General features: G+C 37.0%; 7 protein-coding genes across 7 annotated transcripts; 5 read left to right on the top strand and 2 right to left on the bottom strand.

Moving 5' to 3' along the window:
• Nucleotides 1-448: 448 nt before the first annotated feature.
• On the bottom strand, nt 449-3,076 carry RNJ42_02499 (Eisosome protein 1; the record flags this gene model as incomplete). The annotated part of the gene is made up of 1 exon (XM_071052664.1): nt 449-3,076. The coding sequence occupies one exon, from the start codon at nt 3,074-3,076 to the stop codon at nt 449-451; it is 2,628 nt and encodes an 875-aa protein (XP_070906511.1).
• A 976-nt stretch (nt 3,077-4,052) lies between these two features.
• TOM71 (protein channel TOM71) lies at nt 4,053-5,876 on the top strand (the record flags this gene model as incomplete). The annotated part of the gene is made up of 1 exon (XM_071052665.1): nt 4,053-5,876. One exon carries the CDS (start codon nt 4,053-4,055, stop codon nt 5,874-5,876), a length of 1,824 nt encoding a protein of 607 aa, XP_070906512.1.
• A 450-nt stretch (nt 5,877-6,326) lies between these two features.
• On the bottom strand, nt 6,327-7,622 carry ORC6 (origin recognition complex subunit 6; the record flags this gene model as incomplete). The annotated part of the gene is made up of 1 exon (XM_071052666.1): nt 6,327-7,622. One exon carries the CDS (start codon nt 7,620-7,622, stop codon nt 6,327-6,329), a length of 1,296 nt encoding a protein of 431 aa, XP_070906513.1.
• Nucleotides 7,623-8,193: 571 nt separating this feature from the next.
• SET1 (histone methyltransferase SET1) lies at nt 8,194-11,541 on the top strand (the record flags this gene model as incomplete). The annotated part of the gene is made up of 1 exon (XM_071052667.1): nt 8,194-11,541. One exon carries the CDS (start codon nt 8,194-8,196, stop codon nt 11,539-11,541), a length of 3,348 nt encoding a protein of 1,115 aa, XP_070906514.1.
• Nucleotides 11,542-12,010: 469 nt separating this feature from the next.
• MSH1 (mismatch repair ATPase MSH1) lies at nt 12,011-14,839 on the top strand (the record flags this gene model as incomplete). The annotated part of the gene is made up of 1 exon (XM_071052668.1): nt 12,011-14,839. The coding sequence occupies one exon, from the start codon at nt 12,011-12,013 to the stop codon at nt 14,837-14,839; it is 2,829 nt and encodes a 942-aa protein (XP_070906515.1).
• Nucleotides 14,840-15,288: 449 nt separating this feature from the next.
• On the top strand, nt 15,289-15,846 carry LSM12 (Lsm12p; the record flags this gene model as incomplete). The annotated part of the gene is made up of 1 exon (XM_071052669.1): nt 15,289-15,846. The coding sequence occupies one exon, from the start codon at nt 15,289-15,291 to the stop codon at nt 15,844-15,846; it is 558 nt and encodes a 185-aa protein (XP_070906516.1).
• Nucleotides 15,847-16,480: 634 nt separating this feature from the next.
• CIA2 (iron-sulfur cluster assembly protein CIA2) lies at nt 16,481-17,152 on the top strand (the record flags this gene model as incomplete). The annotated part of the gene is made up of 1 exon (XM_071052670.1): nt 16,481-17,152. One exon carries the CDS (start codon nt 16,481-16,483, stop codon nt 17,150-17,152), a length of 672 nt encoding a protein of 223 aa, XP_070906517.1.
• Nucleotides 17,153-17,654: the final 502 nt, after the last annotated feature.

The raw sequence follows: 17,654 nt of genomic DNA on the forward strand, positions 1-17,654 counted from the left end.
ATTTACAATTGATAGAACTGCATTAATGTTTATACAGTTAAATATCCAAATACGGATAGTTTCTTATTTTATATGTTTTTCTTATAGCTATTCTAATAAATTAATCATAGTAGCACCAATTGTTTCACCGTTGATAAATATTTCACTTTAATAATTTTTAAGAAATAATTAGCGATATAACTCGTTACAATATTAAAAATTATTAATTAGAAAGTTGCCTTATAGAGAATAGATAATAGCAAATTATTGAGAGTAACACTAAAAGTTAAAAGACAAACAGAATTAAAAGAAACAAATATTCGAAAATTAAAGAATAAGAGGGTTAAAAATTAAGAAAATTCAATTGTTCTGAAATAGTTTTAATTACAAATGGTTTCCTAATACATTAGATGACGAGAGGAGACCATATACGAGAATATAGTTTAAAAGATCTCAAAGTGAGATGAAACTAGAAAACTTCCTTGAAGTAGCCGTCCTTCTTGGCATCCTCAGTTGTTTCTGGACCTTCGGTTTCATCGTTTACCGAACCTTGTGAGAAACCACTGAATGTATGTTCTAGTTTATTTTCTTCAGCTTCACCAGCAGTTGTTGTTGCCGTACTAGTGGTCTTAGTTTGCTTTTCTGCAGGTTTTTTGGTTTCGGCACTCTTTGCTGCCTCCTTCATTTCACCACCAGTGACATTTTCATTGGTGCTTGACACTAGATGTGGGTTACCAATTACATCCTTTTTAGATTGGACTTTGCTGGCTACTTGCCTTTCTTTAGTCTCTTGCACCTTCTGGGCTTTACTAGGACCCAAGAAGAATCTGTCAAATACGGATGTCTTCTTCTTCTTTTCAACAGGAGCTTGCTTCTTTGGAGCTTGTTTCCTTGGGGCTTCTTGCTTTGTTGTAGAAGTAGTAGCTTTCTTGGCTGGTTCACTCTTAGCTACCTTCTTTGTAGAAGCAACATCCTCTGCTGTTTCTGCAACCGTTTCAAGGTCAGCCTTTTCCTCCTTTGGTGGAGCATTCTTAGCAATGAACTCTTCTGAGGTCATACCGAATAGACCCTTAACTCTGCTCTCATCGATCTTCTTGTCACCACGGGCTTCAGCAGTCTTTCTCATGGATTCTAGCAGTTCAAGTTTCTCCTTCTTCAATTGAATCTCAGTCTCATTTAGATTACTTCTACGTTCATTGACCATAGAGTCAACTTGCAATTGCTTCAATCTAGCTTCCTTGGTTGCTAGTTCAGCTTCTTCCTTTACCTTGTTAGCCATAATAACAACTTCAGACTCCAAGTTAGTCTTTAATGTAGTCTTATTTTGTCCCAAATCTTCAAGCTGTCCACCCAACTCTTGATGTTGATTGTCATGAGCACGAATGTCACCTTCGTAAATGTCAATCTTCTTCTTATGACCTTCAATGGATTCCTTCAAGTGAGCAATTTCGTTATTGATACCGTCACGTTCAGCCAGGAATTCTTCATGTTGCTTTTCGGCAGCTTCCAATTCCTCCTGGAATGGCTTGATTAACTCTTCTTGTTCCAATTGAGCAGCTTCGATGTCCTTGTCACGATTTTCGTCCCATTTCTGCAACTCTTCGTCAACCTTTTGGTCTTGCATCTCTAGCTTCATATGCATTTCTTCTTGCAAGTCTTCTAGTTTTTGTTTAGCAATCTCCAATTGCTTCTTCTTCTCAGCAACAGCTGCATCCATCTTCTTGATCATATCATTGTACTTCTTCTTGGAAGCATTCTTAGCTTCTAACTTCTCATCTTCGATTCTCTTGGCATTGACTTCCAAGACATTCTTGTCATTAGTCTGCTTAGTCTTTTGCAAGTTCTTCCAGTAAGCTAGATCCTTCTCAAAAGTAGTGATTCTGGTTGCGATTTCTAGATCAGCTGCACGTTGAGACTCAGCTCTCTCGGAGACTTCACCAAGAACAGGTGAGATCAAACCATGGGCAATGTTGTTGACTTCATTAGGAGTCAAGTACAAACCACCACCAATGTTGATCTTGTCCTTGTTGATACTGGCCTGTTCCAGTCTCTTCTGGTAACTTTGTTGAGCGACAGTGATAGCAGCTCTGTTGTAGTTATCGTTGTCGAATAGTCTACCTTCGGATTGAGCAAGGTCAATGCTGGCCATCTCTTTGTTTACAGTGGCCTGGGCCTTAGACAAGACGGATTGAGATGTCATTTGTCTGACGAACTCTTGTCTCTGTCTCTCCTTTTCTTCGAAGTCCTGAGGCAACATTGACTTAGGGTCCAAGTCCTTAACAGCGTGAGCAGCACCGAGAGCGAATTTGGCGTTCTGTTGCTCCTTCTCGGTTGGCCCTTCTTGTTTTGGAGGCAATTCAGACTTGGCGGCAATACCAGACATAACATCCGAGTTCAAGTCCATCTTACGATCAGGGTATTCGTTAGTCATAGTGTAGCTCTTAACGTAGGTTGTCTTCTCTGGGTCACTACGTTTCTTCAAACGGGACTCGGCCTTGGATTCAGCACCTTTCAAGATCTTGGACATGTTCATCATCTTCGTGGTCGAGGCAGTTGAAACATTAGAGACAATACTGTAGGTCTTCTGAGACGCATGTCTGGCCTCCTCAGAGGTGTTGAATAGTGCGTCAGCTGGCACGGAGTAAGCCTTAGCAGCCGCGTTCTTAAAGTTCAAGTTCAATGCCTTGTTCTTCTTGAAATTCTCGGCATGCACGTCCACATCGGGTGTCTTCTTCTCGGTTCCTACCTTGAGTGCAGCACTAGCGGCACCTTGGTCCACATACAACCTCTTGTAGGTCTCCACCGAGGTCTGGTTGTCATTCGCATAGTTGGCAGCCTTGTTCGTGGCCACTTTGTAGTCCGGAACACCGACACCAACCCCACCCGAGATAGGCGAAGAGTACACACCGTACTTCATCTTAGCTCTCCACATAGCCTCTTTACTCATGGGTTTCCCATCCTCCAAGTAATGCTTCTTCTTAGATCCCTTCTTAGTAGTGGTAGTTGTTGTTGTAGTCGTAGTGGTGGTGGTCTTGACGGCACCCACCACCACAGGTGGTGGTGACGTCTTATCATCCACAGCAGATATCAATGACATTATTCGTTCTTTTTTTTTTCGTTTATTGCTTTGTTTCTGTCACTAGAGAGAGTTTAACAGATTGTAAAAATATAACCCTTTTAATATAAGAAAATTTTTTCTTCCCGTTGTCGAAACTTTCCCTTACCGATAAATAAATCGTAACATCCCTTAAATTTTTAAACAACCCGTGTTTGTCCAGTTCCACATACAAACAATCCCAATTGTTACCCAAAAGAAAAAAAACGCGGTCAAATAAAAAAAAAGGACGGCATCGCATCGTTGTATTGCCATTGCACTGCATTGTAGTGTTATACAATACAGTGCTATACATTACAGTGCTATACAATATAATACAATACTACAGTAATTACACTACACTGCACTGCACTAACTCTACAGTACTATAACTCTACAATATACAATACAATATTAAGCTGTAGCTACAGTGCTATTACAGTAATACAGTAATAGTACAGTACAGTATAGTATCGTACACTGCTGCTGCGATACACTGCTGCAATACAGTAATACTTATTAGGGTAATAGTAATAACAAATCTTCCCCTCTCTTTTCACGGTCTGGAACTCAAAAAAAAGGAGGGACAAATATAGGGGGGGAGCCTCTCTCTAGCTCTCTCTCTAGCTCTCTCTCGCTCTCACACACATACACACAAAAACTCCGTACGTCCCTCTCAGTGTAATATAAAAACTCCCCCCTCCTCTCCTCCCTTAACCCCCGCAATTAATTAAACAAATGTTCGTGTGAAATGATATCACAATCTACTAACTATCATATGATAAGTGCGTGTACTGTGATATATTTGATCAATTCCACCCTTCACAATGTCACAAGGGAAAAAAAAAAAATTTTGTGTCTAATGGTATATGACAGCCTTTAATACATATTGAATTGTATATCTACATATAATCGTATTGTTGTATTGTTACGAGGGTGTTATCTTCTAGAACAGGAATAGAGGAGAAAAAAAAGAAAGATGTCGATTAAGAATAAGAAGGCTGTTGTTGCTACAGTGGCTGCTGTTGCTGCTGGTGTAGGTGCCTGGTATTGTTACAATAACTACAGGAAGGTAGAGGAGACGACGAAGAAGTCTAAGAAGAGTAAGAAGAGTAAGAAGAACAAGAAGTCCTCGGATAGCAATGCTAATGCTAGTGCTAATGCTAGTGCTAATGCTAGTGCTAATGCTGCCGAAGTGAAGTTGAACTTAATCGATGGTGTTCCGGATATTGCGGCTATGAAGCAAGGATCAGTGGAGGAACGTAGTAAATATGCCATGGCGTTGAAGGATAAAGGTAACGCTTTGTTCAAGGACAAAAAATTCGAGGACGCTATCCAGTACTACAAATACGCCATTGAGCTACACGAGGACCCGGTCTTCTACTCTAACATCTCCGCTTGTTACGTCTCTCTAGGTGACCTTGAGAAAGTCGTCGAGAGCAGTACCAAAGCGCTGGAGTTGAAGCCAGATTACTCAAAGGCCCTGTTGCGTAGGGCCTCCGCTTACGAAAACATGGGCAGGTACCAGGACGCTATGTTCGATATCTCCGTGTTGTCTCTGAACGGGGACTTCAACGGAAGCGCCATCGAGCCAATGCTGGAACGTAACTTGAACAAACAGGCTCTACGCGTCTTGAAGGAGGATATGGGCATCGATGCCTCCGTTCCACAACTGGAACAGCCTCGCACTAAACAGGAATTGCCATCAAACACATCTCTAGCTTCTTTCTTCGGTATCTTCAAGCCAGAGACCGAGTTACCAGGTTACAACGACTCTAACGAAGCTGATACTACTTTGGTCGAGGCATTGAAACAATTGTACAGCGCAACCCAGAACGGATACGTAGAGGCCGACAAGCTGTTCGCTAAGTCCCTAGGTCTTTACAAGTCCCAATTGCAGAGCAACGGTAACGATGATCAGTTGAAGCACAAGGCCGCCATTGCTTACGAATACTCTGGTATCTTTAGCTTCCTGAAGAATGACTTGAACAACTCCATTGAATACTTGAATAAAGCCCTAGAACTACACCCAAGAGTTAACACCTACATCTACCTGGCTCTGACTGTCGCTGATCGTGGTCAAGTCGAAGAATACTCCGCTTACTTCGACAAAGCTATCGCACTTGATCCAAACTGCTCTGCCGTTTACTACCACCGTGGTCAAATGTATTTCATCAGTCAAGAATATGAAAAGGCCGGTAAGGACTTCAGGAAGGCTAAGGAATGCGATGAGAAAAACATCTTCCCTTACATTCAATTAGCTTGTCTAGCTTACAGAGAAAACAAGTTTGACGAATGTGAAAAACTATTTGAAGAAGCTAGATCCAAATTCCCAATCGCTCCTGAGGTTCCAAACTTCCATGCTGAAATCTTGGCCGATAAAGGCGACATTGAACAAGCTGTCAAGCAGTACGATATCGCTTATAGATTAGAAACTGCTCAAAAGCAGATTCATGTCGGTATCGCTCCATTGGTTGGTAAAGCTACTATCTTGGCTAGACAACCAACAGCAGAAAATTTCACTACCATTGGCCAACTATTAGAAGACGCCTGTGCTCAAGACCCAAGATCTGAGCAAGCTAAGGTTGGTCTAGCTCAACTAAAGTTGCAATTAGAGCATGTTGATGAAGCTATCGAGCTTTTTGAAGAAGCTGCTAAGATGGCAAGAACTGTCGATGAAAAGTTACAAGCTATTACTTTTGCCGAGGCTAGTAAGGTCCAAAAGAGAATCAGAGCTGACCCAATTGTTAGCAAGAAGGTTGAAGAAACTTTGGCTAACTATCAGGCTCAAGGTATGTTTTAAAAATGTCACTATAGATTAATTTTGCGTTAAAAAAACAAATTTTTGATCCCATTTCAGGTTACATCCTCTTCTTTCTTTAATGACTAATATCTTTTTGACCACTACCTTATTTTTTTATGCATTTTTTGTTGTTGTTTTTCTCATCCCGATACCATTTTAGTCAGTGAACAATGACCTATATATATATTCAACGCAGACCCTAACGGTGTATTATGCGTGGCGAAATTGGTATTCACCAAAATGACTAACCTATTGTAAATAAAATGTATCAATGCTGCTTGTATTTTTAAAAAAAAAGTATGAATACTGCTGTTCCAGTTAATTTCAAATTAATTAAAATTTTATATTTATATGTATAGAGAGAATTGTCACTGTGCGATTCAGAATTATCTTTTCGAAAATTTTAAAAAACTCTTATCAATTAATCATTAGTTCCGTAAAACCGACATATCATTTAAGATCACGCATTGAAATATCATCTTTCACCTTTCGTGACCAGTTCTCATATTGGTCATTTGTAGCAAGTATATTGTTCGGTTGTAACATAGACCCAAGTTTCTTCGCAATCATCTCCTGGTAAGTTGCACCATCGAAGTAATTATACCTTATCTCCATATCACGGTACCATTTTTGCCCTTCCATAAGCTCCTTAACCATCTTTGTACACTCAATAACCTCCCCTAATTCTGGACATCTCATTTCATTTTGCATTCTTGAAAGGATAATATGATCTATCCTAGGATCTTTCCGCCTTCTCTCATTGAAAACGATGAATACACAGTTCAAAACAATACCAGCAAGTAGTTGCCAAGAAGTAATCAAAAATGTAGACCTAGCATAAAACTCTTCCATCACACAGTATGTTACTTCTTTTGGAAGTTCAAACTTGTTGCAAAGCTTTACTATATCTGCGGCTGTAATATTTGCATGTTTCTTTTCAAATAATGGTACTTGGATTTTCTTTCTTGGTGAATCAGTTTTCCTCCTCTTCGGACTTGACTCAATAGCCACTGAGGATTCTCTAGATGCATCTGACTCTTCAGGCTTTTTGCTTGGTGAGATTATCGCTACATTACCAAAAATAGGCCCTGTAGACGCCGTTTTAGCCGGACTATCATTAACAATAGAGCCATTCGACTCATTTCTAGTGATTCCAGCAACAATAGAGTCAGCGTTGTTTGTCATATCGTCATCATCATCTTCTTCAAAGGCCAGTTTTCTTCTGATCTTCCGCGGACTCTTCGTGGGGCTCCCTGAAGGAGTATTGGTCTCTGACCGAATCGTAATCGGTGTCCCCGTACTCTTGGTAGGTGTACCAAACAACTGTTTCCTTAGCTCATCGGGGTTCTGAGACGTGAATCGGTCAGCATTTTTCACAGGAGACCGGCTCTTCTTTGGACTGGGAGTCCAACTCATATCCTTAACCGGTGAAATACCGAATATATGCTGCTTGAAGTATCCCACAATGTTCCTTGTCCGGCGTGGCTGCAACGGTATTTTGTCCGTATAATACTTCAAATCCGGCATGTGTTTCTCCGCAAGCCGCTCTGCCGCAAGAAGCGCACATATATGACATCTAGCAACCTCTTCATCAGCCGTCAGTTGGATCTTATTAACAGATGTGCTATACAAAGTAGAGGTAGCACTCACAAGCTTCTTCAAATAACCTTTCTGCCAATCTGGCTCGTCACTCTCATCATACCCCAATATATCCTGCAAACACCTCTGAACCTGTTTATTAGACATCAATTTTGTTCCTATCAATAGTTTTCCAACCTCTCTCTCCCTACAGACTCACATCCATTTAGCCTCCATCAAATCAACCTTTAAATTTACATCCATTCAATTTCCGGGCATCGCCTTATTTTACTAATTTTTTATTTTTTGTTAGCCAATTTATTTTTCATGTCAAAATTTTTTTTCATAAATCTTAATATTTTAATTTAATTTAACCTATGTAAAGTATTGAACTAAGCTTAATATAACAACTTTAACAGATTTATTATTCATTTCATATAAAACTACAGTCTTTTTAAAACAAATATATAGTACTATCCTACTTTCCCTACACCATTTGCCACTTTCTTTTGTGAGGGAAGAAAGAGACTTACACGAAATTACCTACAGAGAGATAAAAGAGGGAGAGACAGAGTTATACCAATAGAAATAATACTACTAATAGATTATATTATTAAATCAAAATAACAGTGACTGCACTGAAAGTTCTTACTTAAAAAAAAGTCTTTTTTAGCCTTTTTTTTTATACTATTGTCTGACATAGTATTTCCTTTTAGTAATACTTACTAACCTCAGTTATATGTCATATTATAGAAGGTACCAGTCTTTCCCTGGTGGAAATAGTAATAGCCGACCACCATCAAATGGGAGATATCAGCCAAATGAGAGGGAGGAGAGGAACTACAGCACTCATCGGTCTACTAACGGACGTAACGGGCATCAACGGTATCCCAATGGATACGATGCTAAGTACTCAGGAGAGGGCCCAGTGACTGATAAAGAAAGGTGGAATAGAAATAATGAACCGGTACTTCCGACTGCCCCCAGTAAAATACAATATAGCTATAAACCTAGAAATAGTGACTTACGCGAACAGTCAGCTCACAATAGATCTAACGATAGTGAAAGCAGGGCTACATCCGTTAGATACCCTTCTCATCTCGATTCTATCAAAATTCCAACGGGACCACAGGAAATGAGAAGGATGAGTCGCGTCACTGCATCTCAACCCAGGCGATTACCAACTAATGTGAGGCCACTACCTGTTCTCAAATATAAAGATAACGAAATTTTAACATGTAAATACCACTATTTTGATCCCTTTAAGAAAGTCCTTACTCATAGAGAAGAAATGAAGAAATGGAACGATATTATCAAGGATGCTCCGCCTACTGGTTTTATTGTAACGCAAGAAACGGTTAACGGACAACAGAAATCACTAATGAAAAGCAGAAAACCAAATGAGCGTACTACTGATCCAAGATTGGAGAATCAAAGTAAGGATGCTGAAACTAAAAAATTAAAGTCTAGGAGAAAATGTAGAAATGAGCTAACTGTTTTACCAAGGATATCATACGACAAATACTCACTGGGACCTCCTCCTCCAACCGAAATAGTTATATCTACAGAGTCATACTCCTCAACCCAAATAGTGAATGTTCCAGAGCTTTCAATTAAAAATCACTTTCGTACATTTGGAGAACTGGCTCATTTTGAAGCGTTTACTGATACAAAGACAGCGTTACCACTACACATTTACCTGGTAAAGTATACACATCGTAGTGGAAAGGTCAATGAAGCAGCCAAATCTGCTTATAAAGCTGTCAAGTCATGTGAAGATCAAAAGTGTTGTATTTTAGGCTGTAACTTTAACGTTTTACTGAACAAAAATAATTGTGTTAAGGAGATAGTAAAGCAGAGACTGAAGATTATATCTAGCGAGGCCCGTAAAGTTAAAAACCAAATTGAAAGAGAGAAGAAGAAAACAGAGAAAATGAGGGCAGCAGCAGCATCCTCATCAACTGCGATGTTGTCTAATGAGTCAACAAAAGATATGATCAATCAACCAGCCAAATATCTAAGAGATATTCCTTCCGATTTAAGAGATATTGTTAATAATAGACCAACATTATTTATTTCAAGGAGATTTATCACGGCAATCGGTTTACGTTTAGTTGACTTCAAATTAAGATTAAGAAATTATAAATGTTCTAGATTTCTAGAACATGGAACTGGGTTCTATATTGTCTTCAATAATATCGATCACGCTAATGCATGCTTGAATGCAGAATCTGGGAAAATGACTATCCTATCTAGGAAGAAAAAGACGAATGTGGTAATTAATTTCATACTCATTGAGCCATTTACGAAGAGCATACCAAAGAGACTAGAACCTATGAAGCAAAATTCAAACAAAGGAGACCCAATAGAATATAAGACTAAGGAAGACCTGATTAATGCAACTACTAGATATATTTTGTCGGACTTGAGTGCCGCTCTACATACAGAAATCAGAAAGAAAATGATAGGGCCTACTGTATTTGATACATTGAATCCTCAAAATTTCCCTGAGTTGGTTTCTAAAAGAAAAGATAAAGAAGAGAAACAAAAAGCAGAACTGGAAAGGAAAAAGGCAGAACAAAACAAAACAAATGATTTCAACATATTTAATTTATATGGAGGCTATTCTAAACAACCTAAGAGAAAACTGAAAAGATATGACTCCGATGATGAAGATAATGAAATTATATTACCTAGTAAGAAGATTAAACCTATGGCCCATCTACTCAATGAGGAAAGAGATAGTTCTCCAGCATCAGGAACTGCGTCTATTAGAGAAACAGCTGATGAAGAAGATGGTATCTCTTCCTCATCAAGTGAAGAAGAAGATAACAATATGATGTTAGATGATCTTGTAGATGATACGCAAAAGGAGCACATAGTTTCAACACCTGAAACAAATGAAGACAGTTTGGATAAATCCGATCAAATTGAAACTGCAGATCAATTGTTTCCTGAACAGACTAAAAACAAGGAAGATCTTGATAATCATGAGCATGGATACAGCATTGGTTCAGAAAATTTATATGACCTTTACAAACCTTCATCAACAGAAATTCCTACTACAATTTATCCAGAGGGCTTATATGATGACAGTTCATATCGTAATATATCTCTTTCTGATTTACAAGATGCTATTAAAGATGAAGAGGATATGAAGTTACTTAAAGAATGTCTCGTTGGTTCCGGCATTGGTGATTCAAAGATTGGAGACGTTGAAAAACCGCTAGTAGAATATAGGGTATGGAAATTAAAACAAATTCAAGAAATACAAGAAACATGTGAAAGGAACGAGATATCTCTCAATAACCAAACTTTAGATGTGTCCTTGTTTGATGATAAAATCCCTTTTAAGGCTTCTGTTTTCAAAAAGATTCCCGATAAACTAAAATCAACTTACCTTCCCCATCGTAGGAAAGTTCATGAACCACTGAATACTGTTAGCCATCATTATGACACTAGAGAGCAGAGCCCAGATACTTCAAGCAGAGAAAAAAATAGTAAGAACGAAACTGAAAATGCTTTAACCGAAGTGTCATCGTCGAGAGATAACCGAGCATCAAATAGAAGGTTCCAACAAAATATAGAAGCACAAAGAGTTGCCACTGGTACAGAATCGGAGTTATTATCTCTCAACCAGTTGAACAAACGTAAGAAACCCGTCACCTTCGCCCGCTCTGCTATCCACAATTGGGGTTTATATGCACTAGAGCCTATTGCTGCTAAGGAAATGGTAATTGAATACGTCGGTGAACGGATTAGACAACCTGTTGCTGAAATGAGAGAAAGAAGGTATATTAAGAGCGGAATTGGGTCCAGTTATCTATTTAGAATCGATGAGAACACTGTTATCGATGCTACCAAAAAAGGTGGTATTGCACGGTTTATCAACCATTGCTGTGAGCCCAGCTGTACCGCGAAAATTATTAAAGTCGGTGGTGTTCGTAGAATTGTTATATATGCATTGAGGGATATTGCTGCTAACGAAGAACTTACTTACGATTATAAATTTGAAAGGGAAACTGATGCGGAAGAGAGATTACCTTGTTTATGTGGTGCTCCAAGTTGTAAAGGTTTTTTAAATTGATTATATTCTCCGCACCTAATTTAATTTTTATTATAAATGTGGTGCCATTAATATTCTGTAGAATAAGACAAGCAATTCCCATAATGTTTTATTTTTACAATATGAGCATAAACTCTCTTACTTAGCATGGTTTTATTTAAGTTGACGTCATTATATATATACTCTTTTGCATATGAAATATATAGTTTTGTTTTCAATAAATTAATGTTTACGGATTTCCAAATCAATTTAGTCATTTCGACCACCTTTGAATTATATTATTGTGTTCATCAATATCAAATGAAATTCTAATTTTCTTAATTTAACTCCCATCTTTCAGTTACTTAATTTTCGTGACAAAAATTTAGAATGATGCGATGACCTAATCAAGATCACATAAGAGTTAGGAAAAACTCCAGTGTATTTAATTGGTTGATCCAAATACCTCACTTATTTAAAATATCATCTACATCAGTTTACTTCATAGTCAATGTTGAAAGCACTTCGACCGGTTCTTCGCACTCGTATTGCTAGAATCATAAGATATCAACATTCTCAGCGTATCCAGCAAGTGCTTGAACCATCTGTAACGAAGTTAAAGATAACTGTAAAAGAGAATGGCAATATACCTGACATCAGGAAGAATGAAAAGCCTGACACAGTTGAAAAAGAAATCGACCTACCGCCATCATTACAGTATGTGCAGGGCCTAATGAATAAGTATCCAAAACATGTCGTGCTTACACAGATGGGCTCATTTTTTGAGTTATACTTTGAACAGGCAACAAAATACGCCCCAGTACTGAATATCACTCTTACACAGCGCAATTACAACCAGGGTAAAGTACCATTTGCGGGGTTTCCCATATCTCAATTGAGTCGGCATTTAAAGGCATTAGTAGATATCCATGGATTCAGTGTAGTGGTTGCCGAACAGTTTAAAAAGGATGATTATGCTACGAATGAAAATAATAGATTCTATCGTCGCATCACTAGAATCGTTACACCTGGAACATTCATCGATGAGGCTCTAGATAACTATGAAGACAATAACTATTTATTAACACTTGAGTTTCCTGTTGCATTTACGAAGAAAGTTGCAGATCCTGATTTGAAGGTTGGTTTGTGTTGGTGCGATTTATCTACCGGTGAACTTTATATTCAGGAAGTCTTCTTGAAAGATTTGATTAATGCTGTGAATAGAATAAAACCCAAAGAAATATTACTGGATGAACGTGAAATTTCTGATGAGATAATTAGTGGGGACTGGTACCCACAACTGAATGAACTAAAGAGGTATTTTATAAATTACTACTCTGTTCCAACAAAACATAAGACCTTAGAAACATACTTTAAACAGTTTTCCAACTCTAAGAATCCAGAGGCTCTGAAGAGATTAAAGATGGAACTAAACGAATATACACAAAAAGAGTTAGCTGCTTTACATAATCTGCTAAGATATACTAGCCAAAATTTACCAGATACAGTAGTTAATTTTGAATTCCCAAAAAGAGAATCAACAACCAAGATATTGCAAATAGACTCGAGAACAAGTAAGGCATTAGAATTGCATTCTACAATTAGAGATAACAACCAGAGGGGCTCTCTTTTCACAACTATTCGAAGAACCATAACACCAGTCGGAACGAGACTGCTGGCACAGTGGTTATCTGCTCCCTCATTAGATATACAAGAAATACGTTTCCGGCAGTACATTGTGGAAACTTTCATTAAAGATACAACATTGTTAACTGAAACGGTCAAAATATTGAAAGATATCCAGGATATTATTCGTCTTCTACAAAAATTTAACTTTGGTCGGGGCTCCTCTTTTGAACTGCTAGAACTAACAAAATCTTTACAATCCGCTTTAAAACTCCAAAAGCTTCTAGCTGATTCAAACATAAGGTCATCAAAAAAGTGGCAAGAAAAAATGACTAGTATGATAAGGAACTTAGAAAGCTCTCGAGAGTTTTTAGATACAGTAAATCAAGCCCTTAATGAAGAGGGCTTAATAAGAGATTATGAGAATGATGAAAGTGAAACAATTCTTGAAAAAAACTCAAGAGAGCACGGAAAACCCAATAGTGAATGTGAAAGTATGGATAATTTCACTATGGCTATAAACATCTCTTATAGTACAAAAATTCAAAGTCTTATAGTGCAAAGAAACAAATTAATCCAGGACAAAGAGAAATTATCAGCTTCATATAAGACAGTATTTGTTGAGGAGTTAGGTGCGAAAACGGTAACACTAAAACAAAACCAATCAGGTGAATATGTTTTGCACCTAACAGGCTCATCTTCAGTGATTTCTAATGTAATAGATAAAATTAAACTTGAAGAACCAAAATCCGACTTTAAAATTCTTCAAAAATCTACACAAACATGTTGGCTAGCACATCAGGCTTGGAACGAACTTGCCAATAAACTGGAAATGAACTCCATTCAGATACGAAATGAAGAGAATTATATTATCAATGGTTTTGTAACTCAATTCATCGAAATGAGTGAAGATGTAAGAAGAGTTGCACAGACGATTGGGTATATTGATGTGTTGGCATCTTTTGCTACGTTAAGTAAAGAGAAAAACTTAGTTCGTCCAGTTGTTGATAAATCTCGAACTTTGCTGATTGAGAATGGTAGACATATTATGGTAGAAGACTCTTTGCAGCATAGAAAATTGGACAGTTTTACTGCTAATGATTGCAATATATCAAACGGGAGCTTATTAGTGATTAGTGGCCCTAATATGGGAGGTAAATCAACTTACTTGCGGCAAAACGCCATAATTGTTATACTTGCCCAAATGGGTTGTTTTGTCCCTTGTACCAAGGCCCATATTGGATACGTTGACAAACTATATAGTAGAGTTGGCAGTGCTGATGATCTGTACAACGATATGAGCACGTTCATGGTAGAAATGATGGAGACATCGTTTATCTTAAATGGTGCCACTTCACGATCAATGGCCATACTTGATGAAATTGGACGTGGCACAAGCGGGAATGAAGGTATTGCTATTGCATATGCGAGCTTAAATTATCTTCTCACTAAAAACAAGTGCCGGACTCTCTTTGCCACACATTTTGCACAACAATTAAAACTTCTCATTGACCAACAATTATCTGTGAAGGAAAAGGTCAGCTACTTTCACACAACAATACGTGAATCCGAATATAATGAGAAATTTTATTACGACCACAAAATGAGACCCGGCATCAGTACACAATCTGATGCAATTAAAGTCGCAAGGATTGCAGGTTTCCCAAGACAAGCAACTCAAGAAGCATTTAAGGCATTACAAGCTTTAAGCTAATTTTCTACATTAATTATTCATATTATTTAAATAGCATTAGGATATATAGTTAGAATTTTGTCCTTGAATATATACTTATAGAGATTTAATCACCAATATTCAGGCTACATTTAAAGAGCTCCTTAGCATATAAAAAAAAAAAATAAAGGCTAATATATGGCCTAATGGAAATTAACTTCGCTTTGCTTATAAAAAAAAATTGAAAAATTGAAGAAAAAAAAAAATTAAGGTTAAAGAAAAAACAACGAGAATTGGGCTAAAACGTCAATCCACATTTATCTCTTCCTCTCTTTAAAGGTCTCTTATACTTTATAAAATCTGTTTAATAGTCATATCAAATCAAACTCTCTTAATTTTTGCAGAGATCTATAAACGAAAACACTTGGAATAATAAATATTTTGGATAAGAGTTCAATAGAAAGCTAAACTAAACAAAAAAAATTTTGATAATGAGTATTAATTTAGAGCAAGCTTTGGGATTCCGTGTTAGAATTACTAATGTTTTACATGATGTTGTCGAAGGAAAGGTATACTCCTATAACTCTACATCTAACACTCTTACTATCCAACTACCTAAGAGGACTCAAACCACACCATCCTTCAAGATTATAAAATGTTCTTTTATAAAGACACTGGAAGTCATTGGAGACAAACCGTCCTATAACAGCTTCAAAAAACAGCAGATCAAACCGTCATTGGTTAATATTGACAGGGTTCAAACACTGTTGAACAGTAGTATTGCTTCATCTAAGAAAGAAATGGATATGAAAAAACGCGGGATAACCAGGGAAGCACAATATGTCTTTGATGCGCTCTCTCGCACTGTTTCGGACACGAGATGGGATGGTAAAAACATCGTTGTTCTAGACGATATTATAATAGCTCCTCCATATAAGATTGAGAATATCTGTTCTTTAAGTGAACATAGTAATCAATCTCTCAATTTGATCCATAGAATTATTGAAAAGAGTTGGAAGGATCTAGAAAACAACAAGAAGGGTGGCTAAAGGAATGGTATCTTTATTAAAGCTGTGATATAAGAACATCAACAAAAACCAACACTAAACTATATTAATAATAAATTTTTTTTTTTTTCATTCCAATATTAATTTTAATACATCTTAGAATTCAATGATATATGAGCAACCAAAAAAATCAAAAGAAAACATGATAAAAATGTATAAGTTATACATTTTGATAGAGAACCTCTCCTCCAAGTCTATGCAATTAATGATAAACTGCAGAAGTTATGAGGCAATTTTTTTTTATTTTTTTTTTTTGAAGGCATGCCCATTCATTATTTAATTTATAGGAAAGAAGGAGTATTATTCTCAACGTTCGGATGTGAAAATATTTTTTATTATTATATTAGAGCTAAGAAGATAATACTAATATCAGATAAAACTATAAAAACCCTTAATACTATAATAGCATTCCACCCATTGTACATATGACGTAATTTACGATATTTTAATTTTAATTTTAATTTTTTTTTAAAGCACCAGCAACGAGCTTACTAAGATTAATTCCAACTTATCTGACTGTTTTTAAATGATTTATATATTATCAACTGTTGAATGATTGAGAAACTTTAATAAGATGTACAAAAACTTATAATAACTATACCAACAGATAATTAATATGTCTGAGTTTCTGAATGAAAATCCCGATGTTTTGGATGAGAATCAACTCCCCAAGAGGAAAGAAGATGAAGCAAATGACTTGCTTCTGGTAGGAATAAGTAATCGGACTACATTTGAGAGGAAGAAATTGCTACTACAGATAGAGAAGGCTACTGACTCCACTTTGCAACAGAATATAGAACTATTTGACAAGCTGCTCTCATTGAATCAAGTCCCGGACCTTGTGGCAGACTCTGGAGAATCAGAAGGGAGCAGTGACGAATCTGCAGAGGACTTCGATCCTGTAGATGAGCAGGAGATATATGACTTGATCGCTTACATCCAAGATCCCGAGCATCCGCTTACTCTTGCACAACTATCTATTGTGAATCTTCCTGATATCAAGGTGATAGATAGTGGCAATCCAAATGACATAGCCGAAGTCATAATTAAAATTACACCTACCATTACACACTGTTCTTTAGCAACTTTGATTGGGCTTGGTATAAGGGTACGGTTAGAGAGATCCCTCCCACCAAGGTTCAGATTCACTATTATGGTAAAGGAAGGTACACATAACTCCGAGAACCAAGTTAACAAACAATTAAATGACAAGGAAAGAGTAGCTGCAGCATGCGAAAACGAACAACTTCTGTCAGTTGTATCAAAGATGTTACTAACCTGCAAATAAATCATATTCTTCATCCACTATGCTCTCCAGGTTTTCACTTCTTGTTTTACACTATACAATTGAATAAGTTATTGATCCCTATCTTTTTTGTATAGGAATACTACTACGTCATGCCATCAAGTATTCTAACCCCTTTATAAGTTGAATAATAATATATACTAATATCGACAGTAATACTACAGTTAAAATATTCTAGCAATGATATGTGGAATATAAATATATATATATATATATATTAGTCACGTGAATTGCATGTGAAAAATGAAAATAGAGAGACGCGAATTTTTCAGAAGTACTCTAAATACTGTGCGTGTTGGTTGAAAAATAAACGAATATCGAGATGACATGGCGATGCCCTTCTTGGTTTTAGTTGTAATGTGAATACTTGTATAAAACTGAAAAACGTTATAGTGCTTCTTTTGTTTGATGGGGATAAATTGAGCTAATAGTTAAGATTGATAGAAACAAAGAATCACTAGCAAGCTTACACCACGGAAATATA

This window comes from Nakaseomyces bracarensis, assembly GCF_045282275.1.
Source record: "Nakaseomyces bracarensis strain CBM3 chromosome Unknown Scaff9_0, whole genome shotgun sequence".
NCBI lineage: Eukaryota > Fungi > Ascomycota > Saccharomycetes > Saccharomycetales > Saccharomycetaceae > Nakaseomyces > Nakaseomyces bracarensis.